Raw genomic sequence first — 27,548 nt, forward strand, 5'->3', positions numbered from 1 at the left:
ACAGTGAGAGATTACAAGTAGGCAGAGAGGCAGGCAGAGAGAGAGAGGAGGAAGCAGGCTCCCCGCTGAGCAGAGAGCCCCATGCGGGACTCGATCCCAGGACCCTGAGATCATGACCTGAGCCGAAGGCAGCGGCTTAACCCACTGAGCCACCCAGGCGCCCAGAAACATTAATGTTTAATTTCATTTTCAATGTCCAAGAAAAAACTTGCAGTTGAACACTGAGTAAGCCACATGTTTAGGTAATATTTCATAAAAAACTTGCAGTTGAACACTGAGTAAGCCACATGTTTAGGTAATATTTCATAAAAATTTTTTTTTTTGTTTTGATCTTTTTTTTTTTTTAAACAAAAGTCTTATGATGAAATATAATACAGCACCTAAATTTTCAATGGCATATAGAGGCTATTAATACATGTTCTGAAATAGGGTAGTTTACATCAGTTCTGAGGTTTTTTGTTTTAAATTTATTCATTTCAGGATAAATGTGGGGCTCAAAATCATGGTGCCAAGATCAAGAGTCACATGCTTCTCCAACAGAGCCAACCAGGCACCCCCTGAATTAACTTTTAATATAAAAGAGAACTGAGCTTTATACTTTATCTTTGCTACTGTAGTTTTCCTTCTACTCATTTTAGTGTTTCACTATACTGTTTTCAGTTTTTTTCCAAAATCTTTGAATGGTAATCCTACAATGCAAAATTTGGGGAGAAATGATAATTAGAAAATATATAAATGACAAACTTATGACTATGTATTGATCCAGTCACTAACTGCTAATACATGTGAATGGAATGTTTCTTTCTTTCTTTTTTTTCCCTGTAAGCTCTACACTCAACGTGGGGCTTAAACTCATGTCCCTGAGATTGAGAGTTGCAAGCTGTACTGACTACGCCAGACAGGCACCCCATATTCCTTTTTTTTTCCTTAAGATTTTATTTTAGGGGCGCCTGAGTGGCTCAGTGAGTTGAGCCTGTCTTTGGCTCAGGTCATGATGTCAGGGTCCTGGGATCGAGTCCCACATCAGGTTCTCTGCTCAGTGGGGAGCCTGCTTCCCCTTCTCCCTCTCTCTGCCTGCCTCTCTTCCTACTTGTGATCTCTCTCTGTCAAATAAATAAAATCTTAAAAAAAAAAAAAGATTTTATTTCAGAGAGAGAGCACAGGGAGGAGCAAGAGAAGGGAGAGGGAGAGAAAATCTCAAGCAGGACTCTGCACCACGTAGTGGAGGGGTCAATCCCACAACCTGAGGTGAAGTCAGGAGTCGGATGTTCTGACTTCTCTGGCTGGTGGCTCTGTTGACTGACCCACCTAGACGCCCCTGCTGCTGTATTTTTAATCATCAAGACATCAGTATTGTCTTAAAGCCTTGTGTCTGTATTTGCTTCCCTGTGTATGAATGGCTTACATAGATAGAAGACTGTATGGTGGTCCTAGAAAAAGAATGCCATCAACAAATCAACTAATTGGTACTTCCTTTCATTAGGAATATTTTATTCCAAGATCCTACGTTATTGGTAGTTAATTTCGGGGGATTCAGAAACTATATGTGGATTTTCATCTGTGTATGGAGGCCAAGAACCTTTAACTCCCACGTTGTTTACAGGTCACCTGTAATTTTGTTGTAGTTTCTAATTTATCACGCTGTTAACAGTAGAAGACAGATGTGTCTATCATCCTATCTGCTTAATGCTAGACTGCTTGCTGTATGATGCCAGGATTCAGAACACTTAAAAAAGTAATAGGAGAAAAGAGTTTGTGTTACTTTCTGGAAATTGGTACCAACAGAATGAAACATCAGATCTGAGGTCAGAGCTCAGGTGGGTGAAGGAGTTGGGTTATGATAAGTGAATCACGGATGTTACTCTGTCAAATGTGTATCATGCCAATCTTAGAATTTAAAGTACTATTTTTTTCCTGTGATCTTTATTTTGTGTTCAGTGCGTATTTTGCTTCTGTTGTTCTAAAACAGTGCTTCTTAACCTTTTTGGTCTGTAATCCTCTTGAAAACTGAGGAAAGCTTTGAACTTTCTCTCATTGTAGTTTTGCTTTTAATTTTAAAAGGTTAACAGGATCCATTGATTATAACCTCGGTCCTAGATTTCAGTACCTTCTCCTTTATTCTCATTGTAGTTAACCTCATTTTGAACTTGTGCTGGTATTAAGATAGTCTCTACTTCTATTTATATTCATTAAGGCTAGTCCTGGTTTCCTCTTTCTGCCATTTGTGATATCTGACTTTCCTTAAAAATAAGAAAAGATGAATGTGGTAAAGACGTACACCATTTAGAAATTTTTGTCTGCCTTAGACTCTGCCTTTCCTCACCCCTCCTTTTTTAATTAAAAAAAAAGCAGTATTTTTTGCAAAGAGTAATTTGTAATTTATAAGAACTACAAACATACTTTCTGGGATTTTTGTTTTTGCTTTATTTTGTTGTTCGTTTGTTTTATTTTTGAGTAAAATTAGTCTGGGGGTACCTGGGTGGCTCAGTGGGTTAAGCCTCTGCCTTCGGCTCAGGTCATGATCTCAAGGTCCTGGGATCAAACCTCGCATTGGGCTCTCTGTTCTACTTGTGAAGCCCTTCTCTCTGTCTATTTGTGATCTCTCTCCCTGTTAAATAAATAAAATCTTTAAAAATAAATAAGTAAATAAGATTAGTCTGAACTTTATTTTTTAATTTATTTGACTCAGAGAGAGAGAGAGATCACAAGTAGGCAGAGAGGCAGGTAGAGAGAGAGGGCAAAGCAGGCTCCCTGCAGAGCGGAGAGCCCAGTGGGAGCTGTCCCAGGACCCTGAGGTCATGACCTGAGCTGAAGGCAGAGGCTTAACCCACTGAGCCACCTAGGCGCCCCCTAGTCTGAACTTTTAAACAACTGATTATGAACCTTGTACTTCTAAAGATTTTCTGGGATATTCTAGACTAGGTGCTTCAGTTAATTCATTAACGTTCTTTGTTCTGTTCTTACAAAGCAAAATATTGTTCTTTTTATAAGGTTGTTAACTAATAATTATAGAGCAGCATTTTTTGAGGTTGTTTTCAGATACAAGCAAGATGCTTTGGAAACGGGAGTGTTCCATGTGTAAATATTGCTTTTATGGCAATCTTTTGGGATTCAGAATGCTGAGTTGGCATATTAAAGGTTCTGAGAAATTCTGCAGTAAAAATATGTGCTTAAATCACTGTTTCCTAAACTTTTAAGTAAGCTCTTTGACCATTGTAGGTCTTAAACTCATGACCCTGTGATCAGGAATTGCATACTCTAGCAGCTGAGCCAGCCAGATGCCCCGTTCCCTCAGCTTTTTAAACCTTGGGCCCTTTCTAATTTGTTTTCCGACTTCAATGTCCTGTGGAGCTAGTCATTGTATCAGGAAATACAATTTTAAGAACAGGAGTGCTGCACTGCAGTTTTTATGTATTTTATTTATTTTTTATATTTATTATTTATTTTAAAGATTTCATTTATTCATTAGAGAGAGAGAGGCAGAGAAAGCACAAGCAGGGGGAGGGAAAAGCAGGCTTCCCTCTGAGTTGGGAGCCTGACATGGGCCTGGATCCCAGGACCTGGAGATCATGACCTGAGCCAAAGGCAAACACTTAACAACTGAGCCACCCAAGTGCCCCATACACTGCAGTTTTTAGTTGATTGCTTTTTTGCATTCAGTGGAATTGTATGAAAACATCAAGTAAAATCTTTCTCATGTTTCTTGAGCTTTTTAAGCATACATTAAACATTAAGTACCTAATTTATCATTCTGAGTCCTCTAAGTTTGGTTTAATCAAATTACAGTTTTAAGTCACTATGGTTAATCTTGTCTCATTGTCCAGTGTAGTAGTGGACTAAAATTAAAAACTTTTTGTGCTTTAAAACACAAAAGTTAGGATGCCTGGGTAGCTTAGTCAGTTTAAGCATTTGCCTTTGGCTCAGGTCATGATCTCCAGGTTCCAGGAGTTAGCCCCCATGCCCAACTTCCAGCTCAACAGGGAATCTGTTTCTCCCTCTCCCTCTGCCCCTCCTTCTTTGCTCATGCTCTCTTTCTCACTTTCTCTCTCACAGAAATAAATAAAACCTTAAAAAAAACCAAACCCACAAAAGCTGCTTTGGTCTGTTTCCTAGTATTTAAATCTTTAATGCAAAATAAGTGTATGAAAATTTTGTCCAATGGAAAGTTTTAGGGTGGATCACTTTCATTAACACTGTCTTCAATATGTGATTCACATTTATTGAGATAAAACAGTAAATTCAAGAGAAGTATAATAGTACACTTTATTTTTTCCTCTTTTCCTAAAAATACTTCTTGAGAGCAGTTTAGCCTCTTGGTCTAGGTAAGGGTAGTTGTGTTCATTATGTAGTTTAATTTTATAGAATAATGTCTTGTATCTATTATGATATAAAAATTTAGTATAAAGCCACTGGGATCTCAGGAGGCACTTGAATCAATTACATTTATTTTTTTATTTTTAATATTTTATTTATTTGACAGAGACAACCAGAAAAGGAACACAAGCAAGGGGAGTGGGGGAGGGAGAAGCAGGCTTCTCGCTCGCTGAGTGGGGAACCCGATGCCAGGCTTGATCCCCAACCCTGGGATCATGACCTGAGCCACCCAGGTGCCCTGAATCAATTAAATTTAACAAGCATTACTGGAATTTTGCTTTATGTTTTTACTGGACAATGGCAGAACATAATTCATAACTTAGCACTTACGGAAAACTCCTAGAAAGGATCCGAATAATGCTCTTTTTTTTTTCCTTTTCCTTTCTAATCTCATTTTAGCTGCATTGGGTGTTCAACAACCATCACTCCTTGGAGCATCTCCTACCATTTATACCCAGCAAACTGCATTAGCAGCAGCAGGACTTACCACACAAACCCCAGCAAACTATCAGTTAACTCAGACTGCAGCCTTACAGCAACAAGCTGCAGCCGCAGCAGCTGCATTGCAACAGGTGAGTCTTCCCTGGTTTTCAGTGTGTGGCATAGTAAACCGTCATATCTGAGTAGCCAGATAATTTTAAAGAATTAATAATAGTGGGGTTTTGTTCTGTTGGGGTTTTTTGTTTGTTTGTTTGTTTTTAGATTTATGTATTTGAGAGAGCGAGCCTGTGCTTGCACATGCACACAAATGCACATGGTGGAGGGGCAGAGGGAGAAGGAGAATCCCAAACAAACTCTGTGCTGAGCATGGAGCCTAAGGTGGGGCTGGATCCCAGGTCCCTGAGATCATGACCTGAGCTGAAACCAAGAAACTTAACTAACTTTTCCACCCAGGCACCCCAATAATTGTGCGTTTTTATTATGCTTATTGTTTTTTCATGTAATAAAAATTGTATGTGCCTAAGACATACAGAATGGTACAGTTGGACAATCAAAATTCATAAAACTGGCAGTTCTTATACCTCGGTTATTTGAATAAAATTCAGTTCTTAATTCCTGAGTATAAGGAATCATCATTTTGGTTTATTTTGGAGAACTTTAGTTGTTCCACAAAATTTCTTTATAGTGTGATTTTGTTTATGTATTTGTATGTATGTATATTGCTTCTTGAGAATGAATAAAACTGACTTCATATTTTTCTTTGAAAAATCTTTTTTTCCAGCAATATTCACAACCTCAGCAGGCCTTGTATAGTGTGCAACAACAGGTTAGTTTATATTTTTCGTGTTAAAAACTGATATAAAAAAATAATTTGTCCCAGATTCAGTTTATATAGATTTTATTTCCTGTACGCTACATTAATGTGTGATTTGAATTCTTTGGGGGTGGGCTAAATGAGGTAGGCAAAAAGGAATGTCTCTGAGGGAGAGGACTATAGAAGAGAAGTCCTGAAAATCCAAGTAATTAATAGCATGTCTTTGTCACATTTCTTCCTTTCCTTCCTCCCTCGTTTCTTTCTTGCTTTCTTTTTTTCTTTCAGAGTTTGATTCATTTATATATTTGAGAGAGAGCATGAGGAAGAGGGGAGGATCATAGTGAGAGGGAGAGGCAGACTCCCCACTTAGCAGGGAGCCTGAACTGTGCTGGATCCCAGGACCCCAGGATCCCAGGTTCAGAACCAGAACTGAAGGCAGATGCTTAATTAACTGAAGCCACCTAGGTGCCCTGTCACATGTTTCTTGGAAAGAATCACTGTATTACTGAATCTTTGTACCAGGTCTTCTGTGGAACATCTACCCCTACTGTGCTGTATTAGACCACATAATAAAATGAAAAGATCCTTTTTCCCATTTGAAGCCTTAATCCTAGATAGACCATTGGCTTTAAGCCTTTATTTTTTATTTTTGTTTATTTTTTTGTAGAACAAGAGCGTGAACGGGGGAGAGAGGCAAAAGGAGAGAGAGAAAGATAATCTTAAGCAGGCTCCATGTCCAGCATGGAGCCCCATGTAGGACTCAGTCTCACAACTTTGAGACCATGACCTGAGCCAAAATCAAGAGTTAGATGCTTAGGGGCACCTGGGTGGCTTAGTCGTTAAGCAGCTGCCTTCAGCTCAGGTCTTGAGTCCAGGCTCCCTGCTTGGCGGGAAGCCTACTTCTCCCTCTCCTACTCCCTCTGCTTGTGTTCCCTCTCTCGCTGTGTTTCTCTCAAGTAAATAAATAAAATCTTAAAAAGAAATAAAAAGTTAGGTGCTTAACTGACTGAGCCACCAACGCCACCCCTACTTTATTTTTTTTAATATTTTTGAAGTTTTTTAAATGGAAGCTTTATGCTCAGCCTGGGGCATAAACTCACAACTCTTGAGATGAAGAGTTGCATGTTCTACCAACTGACTCGGCCAGGCACCCCATGAACCTCTATTTTTTATCTTTATTATTTTTAAGATTTTATCTATTTATTAGAGCAGGGGAGGGGAAGGAGAGGGAGAAATAGATTCCCCACTGAACGTGGGGCTGGATCCTAGGACCTGGAGATCATGAGCTGAAGACAGATGCTTACCAGCTGAGCCACCCACTTGCCCATTGTTTTGTTTATCTTAAGATTCTGCTTATGAGTGGAATCCTACAGTATTTCTTCCTCAGGCTGACATATTTCTCTTTGCATAATACCCTGTAGGTCCATCTGTGTTGTCTCAAATGGCACAGGCTAATCCTTTTTATGGCTATATAATACTCCGTTGCATGTGTGCATGTGTATACCCTCCAGGTTTTCCTTATCCATTTATCTGTTGATGGACAGGTTGTTTCCACATCTTGGCTATTGTAAATAATGTGGTAAACATAGGGATACATACATCATTTAAATTAGCATTTTTTCTCTTTAGGTAAATATACAATGGTAGAATTACTGGGTTATATGGGGTATTTCTGCTTTTGATTTTATGAGGAACGTCTACAGTGTTTTCCACAGTGGCTGTACCAATTTACATTCCACCAAAAGTACATAAAGGTTTTTTCTTCACATCTTGCCGAACACTTGTTTCTTGTGTTTTTGGCTTTAGCTCTTCTGACAGGTGTCAGCTATTTTGACAGTTCATTGTGGTTTTGATTTGCATTTCCCTGGTGATGCATGATGTTGCACACCTTTTCATGTTTCTCTTCTCAATCTTTATGTCTACTTTTGAACACTGTCTGTCCATTTCCTCTACCCATTTTTTAATTGGGTTATTTGTTTCTTGGTGTAAGATTTTGTGTGTTTTATATATTTTGTGTATTAATCTGTTATCAGATATAATATTTAGAGAGCCAGTATTTTTTTTTTCCCCAGTGATATTTCTGTAGCATGGTGACCAATAATTTAATAATAGAAATTTCCCATCTAGGGGCGCCTGGGTGGCTCAGTGGGTTAAAGTCACTGCTTTCAGTTCAGGTCATGATCCCAGAGTCCTGGGAACAAGCCCTGCATCGTGCTCTCTGCTCAGCAGGGAGCCTGCTTCCTCCTCTCTCTCTGCCTGCCTCTCTGCCTACTTGTGATCTCTGTCAAATAAATAAATAAAATCTTAAAAAAAAAAAAAAAGAAATTTCCCATCTAAGTACTTAAGGATTTTGTTTGTGTGTGTGTGTGTGTTTTTGTTTTGGGGGGGGTTGTTACTCTGAAATAAGGTAAAAGATCAGTTTCTTTATTGGATGTGTTAGGTTTTTTTGTTCGTTTGTTTGTTTTAAAGATTTTATATTTAGGGGCGCCTGAGTGGCTCAGTGTCTGCCTTTGGGTCAGGTCATCCTAAGGTCCTGGGATTGAGCCCCTCATCGGGCTTTCTGCAACAGGGAGCCTGCTTCTCCCTCTCCCTTTGCCTGCGCTCTCCCTACTTTTGCTTGCTCTCTCTCTCTGTCAGATGAATAAGCTAAATCTTGAAAAAAAGAAAAGATTTTATGTTTAGTAATCTCTTCACGTAACTTGGGCTCAAACACTGAGATCAGTAGTCACATGCTCTACTGACTGAGCCAGCCAGGTGCCCCATTGAATGCGTTAGTGATACATCAGGTCTGCAGTTAGAAATAGTTGTAGGAAATCTTACACCTGATGACTTCTGTTATTTTTCACCTTATTTCTTAATTAGAAATAAAGTACCCATTTAATAGGAATTTTTCTTTAGAGCATCTGTGAAAGAATTTTGATTGATTCTTTTCTTTTTTCTTCCCTATTTTTGCTTGTTTTTTCTATTTTCAGTTACAGCAACCTCAGCAGACCCTTTTAACACAGGTTAGTTTGCCATTAATCTGTTTCTTTTGGATATCTGAGTGAAGAATAGACCAAAGTTTTATTCCTATTTTAGTATTTCTTTCAGGGTTTGAAGATGAATATTGGTTGATTTACATATTAGTTTAACAGTATATGAAATAAAGGTGGAATGCATGTTGTTGTTTTGTCTTTAATGGTATTTGATTGTAGATCCAGCTGTGATCTAGTTTGAATAAATATGAGGTCTTGTGTAAAACTTAATCTTTTTTTTTTTTTTTTTTTTTTAAGATTTTATTTATTTGACAGGGAGAGAGGTAACTCAAGCTGGGGGAGGGGACAGAAGGGTAAAGAGAAGCAGGCTCTTTGCTGAGCAGGAATCCCAATGCAGGGCTCGATCCCAGGACCCTAGGATCATGACCTGAGCTGAAGGCAGATGCTTAACCGCCTGAGTCTCCCAGGCGCCCCTAACCTTAATTTTCACTTTAAACTTAATTCCTTTTTTTCTTTTTTTAAAGATTTTATTTATTTATTTGAGAGAGAGAGACAGTAAGAGAGAGAGAGAGTATGAGAGGGGAGAAGGTCAGAGGGAGAAGCAGATTCCCTGTGGAGGTGGGAGCCTGATGTGGGACTTGATCCTGGGATTCTGGGATTATGACCTCAGCCGAATGCAGTGGCTTAAACAACTGAACCACCCACGCGCCCTAAACTTAATTTTAATACATTTTCATTTAGCTAATATTTTTAGAAAAATGTTTTTATTATATCGTTTTAAGCTTGACCTTAATAGGTGAGAGTGTTGTATTACATTATCAATTTAATTTTTCAGCAGCATTAAAGTGTTTTTGAACTTCAAAAAATACATATTTTATTTATTTGAGAGAGAGTGCACAGTAAAGAGCAGGGGGAGAAGGATAAGGAGACTCTACACTGAGTGTAGAGCCCGATATGGGGCTTAATCCTATGATCCTGAGACCATGACTTGAGCCAAAATCAAGTTAGAGACTTAACCAGCCAGCCACCAAGGCTTTCCCGTTTTTAAACTTACTTAAAAAAAAAAAAAAAAAAAGATTTATTTATTTACAGCAGAGAGCAAGAAAGGGAGCACAAGCACAGGGGAGCTGGAGAGGGAGAAGCAGGTTCTCTGCTGAGCAGGGAGCCCGATGTGGGACTCTCATCCCAGGATGCTGGGATCATGACCTGAGTCGAAGGCAGATTCCTAATGACTGAAGCACCCAAGTGCCCCGTTTTTAAATTTATGACACTTAACATTTTTAAACTTACAGTAGTGCTCCTTTAGGTTTATGGATGACTTACAGTCTGTTGCATTTTTTTTTTTCTTTTTAAAAATTATTTTAAAGTCTAAGAAATCAGGGCACATGGGTGACTCAGTTAGGTGTCTGACTTCACTCAGGTCATGATCTCTGGGTCCTGAGATTGAGCTCTGTGTGTTTCCCAGCTGAGCAGGGAGTCTGTCCCTCTCCCTCTGCACAAGCCCTCCCCACCCCCCCTTTCATTCTCTGTCTCTCAAATAAATGAATAAAATCATTAAGAATTAATAAAGGGTAGGAAACCATCCCTGGTTTCTGATCTGTACAAAAATCACAAAATCATAAGCTGTGGGCTGGATTTGGACCAGGGGCCATGGTTTACTGACTTAAAGTGAAATACTATGAAACTGATAAAAAGGAAGCAGAACCTGTAACAGTGATTGTCCATGGATAGGGAATTGGATAGCTGAGGAGCAGGAGTAGAGAAGAAGCTTTGTAGTTTATAACCTTTTCATACCATTTTAGTTTTGAATATATTATTTTTGTAAAAAAAAAAAAAAGTCAGCCTCACTTTGTTTTTATTAAGGAATCAAAATTAACTGACACTGATCTTGTATATTCAGTCTCCAATAGAATTTCCAAACTGAGTAGAAAAGCTATAAAAAGCAGTCTAGTCTTTTCTTGGATAGCATTTCCCAGTTTGCACCCATAAATCATTATTGTCTCAGGATGTTAAAGAAATTTCATGGGAAATAATTTTGTGGTCATAGTCTGAGAAATGTTGAATTCTTGTTTTGCCTTGAAGAGTTAGATGATTGTTTCTTTGTTTCTGATGATTTTATTTCTATTTATATATAGACATTTTAACAGCAATATGCTGTTTATGTTTGATTATGCCAGAATAGACAAATGAAAGTGTTAACATTTTTCTTGTTTGTTCAGTTTTATGGAAAGATGATTGGTATATAACGTATTAACAGAAGGTATACAACATAGTTTGATTTATGTATATATTGTGAAATGGTGACCATAATAAGATTCTTTTTAACATGAATCACCTCACATCATTAAAATTTTTTTCTGTTGAGAACTTTTAAGAGGTACTATGTCAGCAACTTTCAAATACACAAATACTGTGTTATGGTCATTATCTTTACATTACATCCGTGGAACTTAATATTTAGCTTATAACTAGACGTTTGTACTTTTTGACCAACTTCACCCATTTCTTCCTCCATACCCTTGGCAATCACCAAGCTTCTATTCTGTTTCTATGAATTTTTTGGTTTGTTTTTTTTTTTAGATTTCACATGTAAGTGAGATTATACATATTTGTCTTTTTTTTTTTTTTACCTATTTCACTTATATAGGACCTTGCTGAGTATTATGCCACTATTTGAATTTCTAAGAGGGGACTAAAATTTGCAGGTTTTTGTTTTTAAGTAATCTCTACTCCCAATGTAGGGTTTGAGCCCACAACCTCGAGATCAAGATTCCCATACTCCACCAACTGAGCCAGCCAGGCATCTACCTCTAACATACACAGTATTTTTTTATGGGAGGCGGTACACAGGAAGAGGGAGAGAGAATCTTTTTTTTTTTAATTTAATTTTTTTATAAACATATATTTTTATCCCTAGGGGTACAGGTCTGTGAATCACCAGGTTTACACACTTCACTGCACTCACCATAGCACATACCCTCCCCAAGGGGAGAGAGCATCTTAAGCAGTCTCCATGCCCAGCACATGAGTCTGATGTGGGCCTTGATCTCACAACCTGAGAAATCATGAGTCAGATGCTTAAGTGACTGAGCCACCTAGGCGCCTCAATGTGCATTATTTATCTTAGAGTGTGTGTACTCGCACGTGTGCGCTCACTCAAGTGTGAGTAGGGGCAGAGGGAGAGTAAGAGAATCCCAGAGGGACTCCCTCCTGAGTGCAGGGCTCCATCTCGACCCTGAAATCATGACCTGAGCTAAAATCAAGAGCTGGGACACTCAACCTACTAAGCCACCAGGCGCTCCTGCAGTATTCTTTTTTTTTTTTTTTTTTTTTTAAAGATTTATTTATTTATTTGACAGAGAGAGAGATCACAAGCAGGCAGAGAGGCAGGCAGAGAGAGAGGAAGGGAAGCAGGCTCCCTGCTGAGCAGAGAGCCCGATGTGGGACTCGATCCCAGGACCCTGAGATCATGACCTGAGCCGAAGGCAGCGGCTTAACCCACTGAGCCACCCAGGCGCCCGCTCCTGCAGTATTCTTAAATCTCATTTTAGTATGGTATTTTCTTTGCCTGGAACAGGCTGTGACAATATTAATTTTATGGAATTTAATGTTGTTGAGGTAGATAGTAAAGTTTTTTTCAGACTTGATTCTTACCTTCAATGTGTACATGAGTATTTCCTAACTTTAGCATTTCGCATTAGTTTTGAGTGGTCATTTTTAATTTCTAGAGTATTTCATTAACTTAATTCGATCTCGATCTTAATTTTTTTTTATAGCCAGCTGTTGCATTGCCTACAAGCCTTAGCCTGTCTACTCCTCAGCCTGCAGCCCAGATAACTGTATCGTATCCCACACCGAGGTCGAGTCAGCAACAAACCCAGCCTCAGAAACAACGTGTTTTTACAGGAGTAGTTACAAAACTACATGATACATTTGGATTTGTGGATGAAGATGTATTCTTTCAGCTTAGGTAACTTAATTAGGTGTTGGCAAATGCCTTCTTTTGTTTAGCATGAAATATATTGATAAGACCAAATTGTGGCATTGCATTATAGTTTAATTATAATTTTTTCTTTTAACCATCTAGCTTATATTATATTTATATCTGGCCTTTATTCATGGAGAAAATGAGTGAAGATATCTTCTGGTTACTGAATAAAATAATTATGGTGAATTCTTTATACATATTTTATAGGAGTGAGTTAATATTTTTAACTCACCATGGGCAGACTTACAGTGAGAGCAGAGATTGAACTAGTCATATGCCTTTTAAAATTTAAATATGTTTGACTTATCTAATGACACTATGTACTAAAAAAGCATTTTTAATTGAAAAATTAATGGGTAGGATTGAATGAATAATGACTAACATTCAAAATACTATTTTGTTAGTGTGATGTGATTGCATGTGGATATTTCTGCTGTATTCTAGTGAACTGCTTTAGAAGTACTTTATTTGGGAAATTAAATTTAATTATCATATGATATTTTTCTGGAAATTGGTCTCCTGTGTACCATCTTCATTTCTCTTACCACTCCACAGCACAAGGAAAATCTTACTTTTGGATTGTAAAAGTTAGAACGTACTGCAGATGGAGAGACACAATATTGGCAGAATATGAGGTGCAAAGTTATTTCTAACATTTCAAACCCTGTGTTTTTCAGGGTAAAACATTTGTTCTAAAATAAAATAAGTCGAGGTATATTTACTTCTTAAGAGAGCTTTTTTCTTTTAGACTTCCATTTCAGATAGTTTACGTTTGATAAAATACTACATATACAGAATTTTTTGGAGGAATCTCTTAATTGTGTATATATTTAACTTAATTTTTTTTTCCAGTGCTGTCAAAGGGAAAACCCCCCAAGTGGGTGACAGAGTATTGGTCGAAGCTACATATAATCCCAATATGCCTTTTAAATGGAATGCTCAAAGAATTCAGACGCTACCGAATCAGGTATATAAAATACTGGGTTAGGTGTTACAGTATTGGGTGATTCATCTTCTAATTTTCTAAGTTTTTTCTTCCTCTTCAAATTTTTATTTTATTTCTTTATTTTGGTTAAGAATCAATCCCAAACTCAGCCTTTACTGAAGACTCCTCCTGCTGTACTTCAGCCAATTGCACCACAGACGACATTTGGTGTTCAGGCGCAGCCCCAACCCCAGTCCTTGCTGCAAGCCCAGATCTCAGCAGCTTCTATTACACCATTATTGCAGACTCAGCCACAGCCTTTATTACAGCAGCCACAGCAAAAAGGTACTACTTGTAATGTGTCTTTTCAGTTTAAGGCTAACACATAACTTTTACAACTGTGTAGTTAAAATAATGAGAATATGCTTTTAATTATTTAAAAAAAAAAAAAAAGGCAGGATTTCCAGAATACTTGCAAGTAAGTATCTTATGCAGACCACTTCTACTTCTGTAGCTGTTTGGAAGTATTTTTATTTTATTGCTCTTGTATTTTTTTTAAATTTTAACTTTAATTTTTTAAAAGATTTTATTTATTAATTTGAGACGGAGACTGAGAGAGAAAGCACAAGCAGCAGGAGAGGCAGAGAGAGAGGGAGAAGTAGACTCCCTGCTGAGCTGGGAGCCCGACCTGAGGCTTGATCCCAGGACTCTGGTATCATGACCTGAACTAAAAGCAGACGCTTAACATCTGAGCCACCCAGGCTCCCGTTATTGCTCTTACAGAAAGAGATGCTCTTTGTGAACTTAAATATCAGAACTGTTAATCCCCAATCCCTTTATTGGTATCTTATCTGTAATTGAAGAAAATTTCATATAATCATAACATTTTATTTACTGTATTTTTAAAAATTTATTTAATTGTGGGGAGAGGCAGACAGGGAGAGAAGAGAATCTATAAGCAGAGTCTCCGCTAACCAGGGAGCCCAACATGGGGCTCAGTCCCAGGATTGTAACGTCATGACCTGCGCCAAAATCCAGAGTTGCCTACTTAACCCAATGGGCCAACCAGATGCCCCTAAACATAATATTTTATGTAAATGTTCTTTGGTGGTAGTACTTTATTTTTTTAAGAAGATTTTATTTATTTGACAGAAACACAGTGAGAGAGGGAATATAAGCAGGGGGAGTAGGAGAGGGAGAAGCAGGCTTCCCGCTGAGCAGGGAGCCCAATGCAGGACTTGATACCAGGACCCTGGGATCATGACCAGAGCTGAAGGCAGGTGCTTAATGACTGAGACATCCAGGCGCCCCATGGTGGTAGTACTTTAAATTACTTGTTGAATTACAGTGCATGAAATAAGTGAGCTGTATTTTACATTTTACTTTGTAAATTAATTATTTGAAATTCTGGACACTTTTAATTGAAATGGTAATAAGATAACCTTGGCTTAAGAGAAGCGGGGTTTTTTTGTTTGTTTTTTTCAAGATTTTATTTCTTTATAAATAGAGTGAAAATGAGGGGAGGGGGCAGGGGGAGCGGGAGAAGCAGATTGCCTAGCAGGGAGCCAAATGTGGGGCTTGAACCCAGAACCCTAGGATCACGACCTTAACCGAAGGCAGATGGTCAACTGACTGAGCCACCAGGTGACCCAAAAAAAAGCCTACTTAATTCATTATTCTGTTGTTTTTGGTGGGCTTTTTTTTTCTTTTTCTTTTTTTTTTTAAGATTGACTTATTTTAGAGAAAGAGCACAGGAGCAGGGAGAAGAGCGGAGAGGGAGGGAGAGGAGAGAAATTAAAGCAGATTCTGACAAGTGTGTAGTCCAATGCAGGGCTCTATCCCGTGACCTTGAGGTCGTGATGTGAGCCAAAATCAAGGGTCAGATGCTTACGGCTGAGCTATGCAGGTGCCCCTAATTAATATTTTTTAAGTGTCATTTATATCATTTTCTCTTTTATTATATCACATATAAAATAATGAAAAGAGATTACAGTGTAATGAGTTACTAAAATACATATGTAATTTTTTGGGTAAGAAATTAAAATTTTGCTGTTCAGTCTTTTTTAATGGTTTTACTCTCTAAATATGCGTCCACATACTATAGGTGAGTTTTTTTTATTAACACATAATGTATTACTTGTTTCAAGGGTACAGATCCCTCATCTCTCTCCCCTCCCTCCCCTTCACCTAATACAATTTAGATTTGTCTCTTTGAATGTTACAGTGTTTGATTCCATTTATATAATCTGCTGTGTATGACTTACTTTTTCTTCTTCTTTTTTTTTTAATTGTTATTTATTTATTGGAGAGTGAATGAGAGAGAGTGCATGAGTGTTTAAGTAGGAGTGAGGGGCTGAAGGAGAAGCATATTTCCCCTCTGAGCAGGGAGCACAATGTGGGGCTCAATCCCAGAACTGTGGGATCATGACCTGAGGTGAAGGCAGATGTTTAACTGATTGAGCCACCTAGCTGTCCTCCTGTTTTGTTTTAAAGATTTTATTTATTGATGACAGAAATAGGGAGAGAGAGGTAACACAAGCAGGGGAAGCAACAGGCAGAGGGAGAAGCAGGCCTCCTGCTGAGCAGGGAGCCTGCTATGGGAGGGGGGGGAGCTTCTCAATCCCAGGATGCTGAGAATATGACCCGAACTGGAGGCAGACACTTTAATGACTGAGCAACCCAGGTGCTCCTGTTTGTTTGTTTTTTAAAGATTTTACTTAGGGGTGCCTAGGTGGTTCAGTTGATTAAGCATCTACCTTTGGCTCAGGTCATAATTCCAGGGACTTGGGATCAACCGCCACCATATCAGGCTCTCTACTCAGCTTCTCCTGCTCCTGCCTGCTGCTCCCCTGCTTGTGCTCTCTCTTTCTCTCTGTCAAAGTCTTTAAAAAAAGAAAATTTCCATTGCCAACTAAGGAGGGAAACAGGCTCCCTGCTGAGCAGAGCTCCCTATGTGGAGCTCCATCGAAGAACCCTGAGATCATGAACTGAGCTTAAGGCAGAGGCTTAACACACTGAGCCACCTAGGCACCCCAGCAACTAGGATTTCTTAACATAAGAAATGTTCATAAGTTAGCTGTTTCTTTCATCCTTAGTTTTTATCATGAAAATTTTTAACTATACAAAAATTTTGAAAGAACTGTAAAGTGATCACTTACATACTTCAATCCTGTAATGTTAACATTTTACTTTGTGTTTTGTCTGTTTACATGTATTCAAATACACCCGTTTTTGCTTATTCATTTGAAGCATTTAGACTGATACTTCACGTCTATATGCTGAAGCATGACCTTTCTATTTTTTTTTTTTTTTTTAAGATTTTATTTATTTGTCAGGGAAAGTGTTTGCAAAAGCAGGGGAGAGCAGCAGGGAGAGGGAGCCTGATGTGGGACTTGATCCCAGAGCCCTGGGATCACAACCTGAGCAGAAGGCAGACGCCCAACCGACTAAGTCACCCAGGTGTCCCAAGCATGTCCTTTCTAAAAGAGAACATCTTTCTTTTTTTTTTTTTCCAAAGATATTATTTATTTGACAGAGGGACAGCAAGAGAAGGAACACAGCAGGGGAGTGGGAGAGGGAGAAGCAGGCTCCCTGCGGGGCTCAGTCCTAGGACCCTGGGATCATGACCCAAGCCAAATGCAGAGGCTTTATTGACCGAGCCACCCAGGCATCCTGAGACCATTTTCCTATATAATTGCAATCTATTATTCCATCTAAGAAAAATGATTCAAGTACTTTAGTATATTCAGATCTCTCCATTTGTCTCCTAGATGTCTTTGAAGGTTGTTTTTTGTTTCCTAAACAAAAAGCCAGTCAGCTTTTATCCATTGTGTTTGGTTATATTATCTTAGTTTTTTTAAATTCTGGAATAGTTTCCTACTTTTTCTTTTTTTTCAAATATTTATGTAAAAGAGTGTGGGGGGTGGAGGGGAAGGTAGAGGGCTGAAAGAGAGGGAGAGAAAATCCCAAAGCAGAGGTCCCTGGGATTATGACTTGAGCTGAAATTAAGAGTTGGACACTCAACTGACTGAGCAAACCAGGTGCCCCAGTTTCCCACCTTTTCTTTCTTCCTTTACGACTTTGACTTTTTGAAGAAATTAGGCTAGTTGTCTTGTGGATTCTTTTGGAATATGGTATTATGGATGTCCCTTTATTCCTCGTGATGTTTTTACCTTGTTTGTGTTATCTGCCGTATAAACTATGAACCTAATAGAATAAGTGTAAAGGCTTTAGTAAGGGGCACATGGGTGGCTCTGTCAGTTAAGCTATCTCCTTTCAGTTCATGATGTTAGGGTTGTGAAGTTGAGTCTCTGTGTCAGGCTCCTTGCTGGGTGTGGAGCCTGCTTAAGATTCTCTTTCTTCCTCACCTTCTTCCCCCAACACACCACCCCCTGACTCACTTGCACTCTCTCTCTTAAAAAGAGAAAACGAAAGGCTTTGGCCAGGACACATTCTAGTTGAGGTTTTGTAATTTGTATTATATTATATTAGGAGGCACATTCTTCTGTTAATTGATGCTAAATTTGATTACTAGGTCAGAGTGGAGAGCTCTCACTAAGGAGTTCTTTTCTCTGTGGAAACTGGATAATAGTTTGGCGCACTGTGAACAAATTGTACATTAGTCTTTAGTTTACTCTCTGTGGATTGGGGATTTCAAACTATAGCCCTTTGATTTGGTCCATGGCCTGGTTTATATGGTACCTGAACTATAAATCACATTTGCATTTTTTTAAAAGATTTTTTATTTACTTATTTGACAGAGAAATCACAAGTAGGCAGAAGTAGGCAGAGAGGCAGGCAGAGAGAGAGGGAGAAGCAGACTCCCTCCTGAGCAGAGAGCCTGATGTGGGGCTAGATCCCAGGACCCTGGGATCATGACCTGAGCTGAAGGCAGAGGCTTAAACCACAGAGCCACCCAGGCACCCCCTGACCTTTCCATTTTAAATGATTGTAAAAAATACATCCAAATATACAAGTAGTGTCTACTATTTCCTGGCCACAAAGCTTAAAATATTAGCCAACTTTTTCTAGTTGTAAAAACTTAACTAGATAATGCTTTTATTTAAGTTTAATTTTTTTTATTTCTGTGTCTTTTAAAGCTGGTTTATTGCAGCCCCCTGTTCGTATAGTTTCGCAGCCACAACCTGCACGAAGATTAGATCCACCATCCAGATTTTCAGGAAGGAATGACAGAGGGGATCAAGTGCCTAACAGAAAAGATGACCGAAGGTATGTTTTTTTTAAGTGTACTTTTGATGGTGGTGATGGTACACACTGTGAATGCACATAATGCCACTAACTGTACATTTAAAAATGATTACATAGTAAGTTCATGTTACACATATTTTACAATTTTTAAGAAGTTTAAATATATTAGAGAATCTTATATTACCTGTTTTATAAAAAGAACTGTTCAGTAATGCCAGAAATACTAGTAATTTTAGAAAATTTTGTTTTAAGTCGTGAAAGGGAGAGAGAACGACGTAGATCCAGAGAAAGATCTCCTCAGAGAAAACGTTCCCGGGAGAGATCTCCTCGAAGAGAGCGAGAACGATCACCTCGTAGAGTTCGACGTGTTGTTCCACGTTACACAGTTCAGTTTTCAAAATTTTCATTAGATTGGTAAGTTTTTTTCCCATTGTTTTATTAAATAACCAATTTTGTAATTTGTCTAATTTAGTAGACTGTGTTATAGAGATACTTTTCTTACAACTTTCATCCCTAGCTTTTAATTTATATAGGGTAGAAATGTAATTTGAAGTAGGAGTGTATTTTTATATATTCATAAAATCATTAAAGATAGCTATTGAAAAAGATACCCCCTTGTGATCAACTTATTTTTTTTTAATATGTTCCTTAAAGTTACAGTCATTTAAGGTCCAGATTTATTGATAACTTTATTTAAAGTCCATGGGTAGTTGATTGTGTGTGATGGAGTAATAACACAGCAGTGGACCTATTATTTCAAGTTAGTTGTGATAGTGTGACATAATAGCAGCATAGATCTTCATATACACTCACAGATGTGTAAATATATGCATAAAGATGTATATATAAACACATTTTCAGCCTTTGGAGTCAGAGGTAATGGGTAAGTTAACAAGAATTTCTTAGTTTCATTTGTGAAATGGAAGTTTTATCAATTAGCAGAATTGCTAAGGTTAAATTTAGTGTGTGTATATCTAAAGCAATCCAATCTGTGGCAGTTGTAGATACTCCGTAATTAATGGTGGTGGTAGGATGACGGTCAGGTAATGACTACAGTGTTGTGGTTCATAAAAAGGCAAATTGGTAAAATGACTAATTTTAGTCTAAGGGAGAGGAGGAATTATCTGAAGGCCCTGGCACTGGCAGTTGAATAAAAGATAAATTAACAAGTGGAGCAAACAAATTAATAGTAAAATAAAAATGAAACATTAAGGGGCGCGTGGGTGGCTCAGTGGGTTAAAGCCTCTGCCTTCAGCTCAGGACATGGTCCCAGGGTCCTGGGATCAAGCTCCGCATTGGGCTCTCTGCTCAGCTGGGAGCCTGCTTCCTCCTCTCTCTCTGCCTGCTTCTCTGTGATCTCTGTCTGTCATGTAAATAAATAAAATCTTTTAAAAAAAAAAAACAAAAACAAAACTAAAAGCAGTGTTTAAAGCTGTTTAGCATAGGAACAAATAACTGTGTGCACTTCAGTCTCCTGAGGACGTATTACTGTGTTTCAACAAAGACTAATAATTAATATTCATAATCCTGGCCTATCAAAAATTTAAATTTCTATACATTCAGTTCTAGGTTGAGTAAAACAGTATAATTTACTTAAACTACTTAATGCCACAAAAAATCTTGCTTAATAACTTTGCTTAATTGTTAAATAGTTCATATTCCTGTAGTCATGTGGTCAAATGAGCAGTTGTTCTTGATTTATACTAGTTTTCTTGTTACTCCTGTTTACATATATATGTTTAAATATCTAGACTGCATATATCAGAGAAACTTACTAGAAGAAAAACATTTCTCCAGGCCCAAAGATAGTAAATAGAGCAGCTCTGCTCTAGACTATTGCAGTCTAGAATGCTACCTTTGGGGGAGAATTGTGATGAATAGAATGTAAATTCAGTAGCTGTCTCCTTCTGAGTTAGACAATCACAGTTTCATTTCCACACTTTGAAATAAATTCCCAGAGCATCAAATCAACCCATTACAAATAAAAATCATTCTAAAATTACCATACCTTCTCTCATCTATACTTGAAGAAATCAAGATTGTTTTATAGTAATGTGATTATAAGATACTGAAATGACTCATTTGTATATCTTTTGTTTTATTGTAAATTAAAATCCTATAGGTTAGAACACAACTTCAAAAATTCTAGTGATGGAAAACTAAGAAACTATTATACATACTGTCGGTCTGCAGCACTTTTAAAAACACTCAAATACATATTTTTCAAACTTTCCTTAATTTGGAAGCAGAATTATCCAAATGTTAGCAACCATACTTGACAAGTTTGTCATTATATATTGTTATTTTTAATCTTTTTAAATTAAAAAATTCCCTACAAATACATTAGATCATAATTTACACCTTGTCTTTAGTTGTCTTTAAAAAAAGACAGTGAAGGGGCGCCTGGGTGGCTCAGTGGGTTAAAGCCTTCAGCTCAGGTCATGATCCCAGGGTCCTGGGATCGAGCCCTGCATCAGGCTCTCTGCTTAGCAGGGAGCTTGCTTCCTCCTCTCTCTATCTCTGCCTGCTTCTCTGCCTACTTGTGATCTCTGTCTGTCAAATGAATAAATAAAATCTTAAAAAAAAGAAAAACGCGAAAAGAAAAATTATAAAAAAGGCAAGTGGTTATATTTTCATCTTACAAATTGTTGTTTTCCACTTTTTGTTATGCTTTTAATAGAAATCCTTTTTTTCTTTTACCAGATTGATTTACCTTTGAGTTTCTTTCCTTTAAAAGCTCTGCCTCTTAGGAAAAAGAAAAGCATCCTTTAAAAAAATCAATATGCCAGATTTAAAAGCAAGAAACTTGTTCTTTTTACGTAATAAACAATCAGGTATGGATCGTAGTCATTAACAGAGAGAGCGTTATGGAGGTGTTAGATAATTAAAAAACATTTAGATTTAGCTTTCATGTGGATTTTTATGCTTAATTTTGAATGTAATATAAATATGCTTGATACAGGATCTTATTATAAAAATAAAAGTAAGTTTTATTTGTTTATAATGTATGAACCGGATTGAAGAATACTCATCATATGGTATACCAGTCTTCTCCCTTCTTTGTATCCATTCTATATGAATTGTAATTTTCTAAAAAATTCATAGTTTCAGCAGAGGTAGAACTGCTTTTTATTCATATCTTCTCTGGAGCTCGTGTTGAAGTTATTTCAGAGGGTCTCTAATGTATTTCAAGCTACACACAAAAAGCAAAGAAATGAAGGTAACACTTAGGTACCAGTTATTTATTTAAAGCTGTAAGTAGATAAATTTGCAAGTAAGGTTTCATGGCTCTTTGCAGATCTGTAGCTCATTAATAATTGACCCTTGACCAGTCTCAGCTGGCTTTAAATCATGTTAGGTTATATATTTAAATGTGGAATGGAGTGAATGTTTATATAATCTTTGATATTAAGGCTATTTATTCACTTACTTATGTCTGTTTTTCAGTCCTAGTTGTGACATGATGGAACTAAGGCGCCGTTATCAGAATTTATATATACCTAGTGACTTTTTTGATGCTCAGTTTACATGGGTGGATGCTTTCCCTTTGTCAAGACCATTTCAGCTGGGAAATTACTGCAATTTCTATGTAATGCACAGAGAAGTAGAGTCCTTAGAAAAAAATATGGCTATTCTTGATCCACCAGATGCTGACCATTTATACAGTGCAAAGGTTTGTATTCTGTGAAATGTAGCTAAAACATCTGAGCAGTTATTCATATTAAGAGTGTGGAATTTATCTCCTGAAAGTGGTTGAGTTTAAGACCTAAATAGCTTTTTTTTTTTCTGCCTGATTTCTGTTTTGGTTATTTAAGTAATTTAATTTAACCTCTTTGTCTTATCTCTTAAGCTGTGAAATTCATGGTTATTGTTTTAACATTTTGAAACCCATAAACGTGAAGATGAAGTCGATTTTATTGAGCATTTTGGGATGTTCTGTGACTTCTGGTAGCATCAGATAAAATGTACTGTTGGTGAAAAAAAAAATGTCATATTGGTAAATACCCTGTATATTAGTCTTCAGGGTGACATTTAGTATATTGCTTATGGTTGGATAGTTTTTGGCTATTTTAGAATGTTAATCAAAAAGCATTTCTTGAGAAGTTGAAACTCTATCACTATATAGTATATCTAATACCATTTCTGCTGTTGCATTTTACAAAAAAATTTTGGATATCTATTATGTAAGGATAATTAGTAGTGCTTCTCATTTTTTTACATTACTTTAGACTTTTGACAGGATTGAATTATTTGACTATAATAGGTAATGCTGATGGCTAGTCCTAGTATGGAAGATTTGTATCATAAGTCATGTGCTCTTGCTGAAGACCCACAAGAACTTCGAGATGGATTTCAACATCCTGCTAGACTTGTTAAGGTAAAATGACACATTATTTTAACGCCAGGTGTATATTTGCTTTGCTTAGTTCTAACTGTATATGTATATATAATTAAAAATACTACACTTTTATTAACAACTAATTTTTGTATTAAGGCACTCAAAATTTAATGATACAGATTTTTTCATTGCAGATTATGGCTATAGCTTATTTGTACATCACTAGTTCAGCTGTCATTTTGGTGTTTTATATTGTAGCATAGTATAATTTTAGTGGTAATGGAATTAGTATATCTTTGGATTCCTTTAAGGTGTGAACTATAGCTTGTTTCTTTAAAGAATTCTTTATCTGAAGAAATATTTTAGAAGGATGAGTTATGATGTGTAAATCCTATTCCATTGCTGAAATGCAGTGTGGAACACGATGAACTGAACTCTTCCTTGACTGACAGATACCAGAGGTAGTAAAAATGATATTGGAAAGGTTTGTACCTTTCCTTTTCAAGTATTTTATCTGTAATTTGACAGATTGCATAATACATGTAAATGATTCTTTGTTTTGAATTAGTTTTTAGTGGGCATGAAAGGCAAGGATGAAGCCATGGCCATTGGAGGTCACTGGTCTCCTTCGTTGGATGGACCAGACCCAGAAAAAGACCCCTCTGTGTTGATTAAGACTGCTATTCGTTGTTGTAAGGCTCTGACAGGCATTGATCTAAGTGTATGCACACAATGGTAAGTACCAATTCATTTCTTGATTAGAAATGTTTTTTTTCATAGTTTATATAGATGTTCTTATCTGTCAGCCTCCCCTTCCCCCTTATTTTAGCAGTCTTGATCGTGCAGGTAATCTCAAAGGAAAATCCCCATTTGTAGCAAAAGTTTATTTGGTGCCAAAAATGTTTGGGAGGGGAAAAGGATTAAGAACTAATCAAAATAAACTGAAAATTATTTAAATGTTTTGTTATGCTTTACTTCGGAAGTTGGATGTATGTTGAAAATATTTTTCATTTCATGCATAGCTGGAGAAGATCGTCAAGAGAGAACTTCATTTCATTATAATTCTTTTGTTATAAAATGATGTAGTTGCTGATTATTTTTGTTCAGCCATATTTTCTCTTGAGGCTTATTTGTCTTTTGTATTTTAGTGTATTTCTTGTGACTTAATTAAGAATATTCTTTTTTTAGCACATGAAATCTGAACAGCTATCCAGCTTCTTCAGGTATTCTCTAAAATATGGGTAGCTCTATAATCAAACTTGAAAATGCCTTGGGGAACATATTCTTTTAACCATAAAATATTGTACAAATGTACCAAAAGAGGAACTATGGCTTCTATAATTTTTTTTTCTTTAGACCAACCTCAAGTCCTTGCAGCAAAATTTCTTTACTTGATGTGCTACAAGTGAACTAGGGTCTTTAAAATGTATTTTAGAATTTTTTTTCCAACATGCTTCTTCCCTTGCAACAGGTACCGTTTTGCAGAGATTCGCTACCATCGCCCTGAGGAGACCCACAAGGGGCGTACAGTTCCAGCTCATGTGGAGACAGTGGTTTTATTTTTCCCGGATGTTTGGCATTGCCTTCCCACCCGCTCAGAGTGGGAAACCCTCTCCCGAGGATACAAGCAGCAGCTGGTCGAGAAGCTTCAGGGTGAACGCAAGGAGGCTGATGGAGAACAGGCACTGAACGCTAATCCCTTTTTCTATTTCCGCTTCTCACAGGCACAGGAACACAGGCACAAATGCACACCACACACTACATAACAAACACACACGGAGGAACATAACTGGTAACAGCGACTGGTAATCCAGCTTTCAGCAGTATAGTTTTATTTTCTTTTCTTTTAAAAAAAAAATCTGTCTAGTATGCTAACTTTAAGAGTGCTGAGACCTCAAAGGAAAATAAGTTGTGCTTAAATTGCACAGAATTTTGTTTTTATCATAGGTCTAGTTGCTGGAATCTGGGACCAGTTGTTGAGCAAGATTCAGTATTAAGCCATTTTAAACATTTTGCCATTTTCTAAAATTTAAAAAATTTTCTCTTTCACGGTCATCAGTTCTAGTCATGGATATTTGAAATTGGACAACCACAAGTCTGAGAGATTTGGCATTTCAGGCTATGTGGCATCGTCTTTGGTACATTTGAAAGGTCTGACTAAATCAGTCTTAACTTTGGGTGGCTTGAAAATTGGGGCAAGATCACACACTGTGTGGTTAGTGGAGACCGGCAGTGTTTGTGCATCCCTGATATCCTTTGTGTTGTAATTTATCACCCTTTTGTGTTTCACAGATCTGGCTTTGATTGGCTGATGAGTGTCTTTGTGATCAGTTAAAAGTGGTAGAATGTATGTACGTGGACTTGCCTAAATAATAACTTTAGGAGAAGACAATCTGAAACATTTGTGACCTTGCACAGATCAGCAACAGACTTTTAAAAATAAATTACCTTTATTTTAAGGTTTCAGAATAGTAATTATGTTCTTAACTTTGTATATCAGGATGAAGAAGAGAAAGATGATGGTGAAGCGAAAGAAATTTCCACTCCTACCCATTGGTCTAAACTTGATCCAAAGACAATGAAGGTAACTTTGAAATTAATGGTATTTAATGTGAAATCTCTGGCAAGAATAGAGAATGGGATCAATGTTTTATCATAAAAAAACCATTAAAAATGAAGTCCACTGATTTTATATATATATTCCATATTGTATTTATGTGTGTGTATAATTAAGTAAAGGTTGAGTTCATAAATCAGTTCAGTCAGTATCTGTCAAATGTAATATACAAGTATCTGTAGTGTGAGTAACATTTTTTTATTTGACTACTGACCAAGTAGGTAGAATTTCTGCACTTAAGTAGTTTAAATTCAAGGATAAGGGAAGAAACAGGAGAAGGATTATCGAGATTATTTTAATTTTTGAAATAATATTTAAAAAGTAGATTGATACACATCTGAACTGGGAAGGAGTGATTTAAAAGCCTTTTTTGAAAAGCATTGGTTAAGCTGTACTAGTTTTTCTTTGGCCCCCAATGTCTTTGGACCTATTATCATTCTGTACTTTTTCATTTCTGGGCTTATAATGTGAATGTAGATCCATAAAATTCTATGCATGTACATTCTACATAGATCAGAAGAGCACAACATTTTGCAGACTGTTATTTTTAACACATAAAAGCTGACCCTTTTTTAAACTTCTGTTATCAGCAAAAGACTGATTTTCTTCCTTTTTATGAGACTAGTTTTTTTTTGCTTTTTTTAATAAGTAGAGAATATATATCATAGGAAGATTAAGTCTGTATCCTAGGATATCAAACTGATGGCTTTGCTGTTAAATTTCTTATTTTAAAACTCATATATTTCTTTTGATTATAAATATAATGTATTTTAAAAACTGGTACCTACATAGAATAATAAAAGATAAAAGTTACTCAAACCTATAACTCAAACACAACCTCTGTTAAAATTTTAATGCATTTTTTCTATTATTTTTTTATGTGTATAAGCTTTGTGATTGGTTGGTTGGTTCTGATCACGTTTAAAATATTGGAAATCTCATCCTTTTCAGTTAAGGTTGGTGTTTCCCATGTAATTATTTTTCAGTGTTCTGTATTCCTCCCATCTAGTTGATGTGGTATTATGATGTTTTATTGGATATTTAGATTCTTCACATTTTTGAGGAAGGGACTGTTACATGAAATATGTGGAGGTTTGGTTTTTCATTTTCTTTTTTTTCTCACACAGTGTTCAGAATATGTCGTAAGGGTAAATTGATATACATTAGAATTTCTGTGTCAAAGAGCATTAATTTTTTTAAAACATTTTAAAACAGGTTATAAATTATTTTTGAAAAATATTCTATCAGTTTGCCTTTTCATAAACGTGTTCTGAGGTGTACAAGTGTATTTTTCACAATTTTAAAAAACCACACAAAAGATAAGCACATAGTTTATTCCCTATTTCAGTATCCCATTTTATTTTTCTGTGTTTTTATGTTCTGTATATTTAGGTAAATGATCTCCGAAAAGAATTAGAAAGTCGAGCTCTTAGTTCTAAAGGATTAAAATCCCAGTTAATAGCCCGATTGACAAAACAGCTTAAAGTAGAAGAACAAAAAGAAGAACAAAAGGAATTAGAAAAATCGGAAAAGGAAGAGGAAGAGGAGGATGATAGGAAATCTGAAGATGATAAAGAGGTATATGCTATTAAATATATTGGTTTATAAGGAGTTCTTGAAATATGTCTGTGTGTATACTTTTATTAAGATAAAACTATAGTGTCCCCTTTCCCCTGGTTGCTTGCTCTTCTTTCTAAAATAAATCTTTTTTTTAAGTTATAACCACATAACTCTTAAGATTCAACCAGTTTGGCAAGTTTAACAAATGCATATAGTTTCATAACCACCACCACAATTAAGATATAAAACAGGGGATGCCTGGGTGGCTCAGTGTATTAAAGCCTCTGCCTTCAGCTCAGGTCATGAT

General features: G+C 36.8%; 1 protein-coding gene and 1 non-coding gene across 4 annotated transcripts in view; both read left to right on the forward strand.

The window, feature by feature from the left end:
* Nucleotides 1-27,548, forward strand: part of CCAR1 (cell division cycle and apoptosis regulator 1) — a 66,043-nt gene that overhangs the window by 11,301 nt on the left and 27,194 nt on the right. For 2 of the 3 annotated variants that reach the window (XM_059397572.1, XM_059397571.1), the window contains exons 3-16: nucleotides 4,774-4,946; nucleotides 5,597-5,641; nucleotides 8,602-8,634; nucleotides 12,381-12,574; nucleotides 13,445-13,559; nucleotides 13,670-13,862; nucleotides 18,617-18,746; nucleotides 18,978-19,139; nucleotides 22,173-22,398; nucleotides 22,990-23,103; nucleotides 23,633-23,799; nucleotides 24,536-24,746; nucleotides 25,565-25,648; nucleotides 27,074-27,259. In XM_059397572.1, coding sequence (XP_059253555.1) covers nucleotides 4,774-4,946; nucleotides 5,597-5,641; nucleotides 8,602-8,634; nucleotides 12,381-12,574; nucleotides 13,445-13,559; nucleotides 13,670-13,862; nucleotides 18,617-18,746; nucleotides 18,978-19,139; nucleotides 22,173-22,398; nucleotides 22,990-23,103; nucleotides 23,633-23,799; nucleotides 24,536-24,746; nucleotides 25,565-25,648; nucleotides 27,074-27,259 — 2,033 coding nt within the window. The remainder of the gene's footprint in view (nucleotides 1-4,773; nucleotides 4,947-5,596; nucleotides 5,642-8,601; nucleotides 8,635-12,380; nucleotides 12,575-13,444; nucleotides 13,560-13,669; nucleotides 13,863-18,616; nucleotides 18,747-18,977; nucleotides 19,140-22,172; nucleotides 22,399-22,989; nucleotides 23,104-23,632; nucleotides 23,800-24,535; nucleotides 24,747-25,564; nucleotides 25,649-27,073; nucleotides 27,260-27,548) is intronic. The other variant, XM_059397573.1, reaches the window with a different exon arrangement.
* On the forward strand, nucleotides 23,437-23,501 carry LOC132017087 (small nucleolar RNA SNORD98). The gene has a single exon (XR_009404164.1). It is a non-coding gene; the product is annotated as a small nucleolar RNA SNORD98 (small nucleolar RNA).

This window comes from Mustela nigripes, chromosome 4 (genome assembly GCF_022355385.1).
Source record: "Mustela nigripes isolate SB6536 chromosome 4, MUSNIG.SB6536, whole genome shotgun sequence".
Classification (NCBI taxonomy): Eukaryota; Metazoa; Chordata; class Mammalia; order Carnivora; family Mustelidae; genus Mustela; species Mustela nigripes.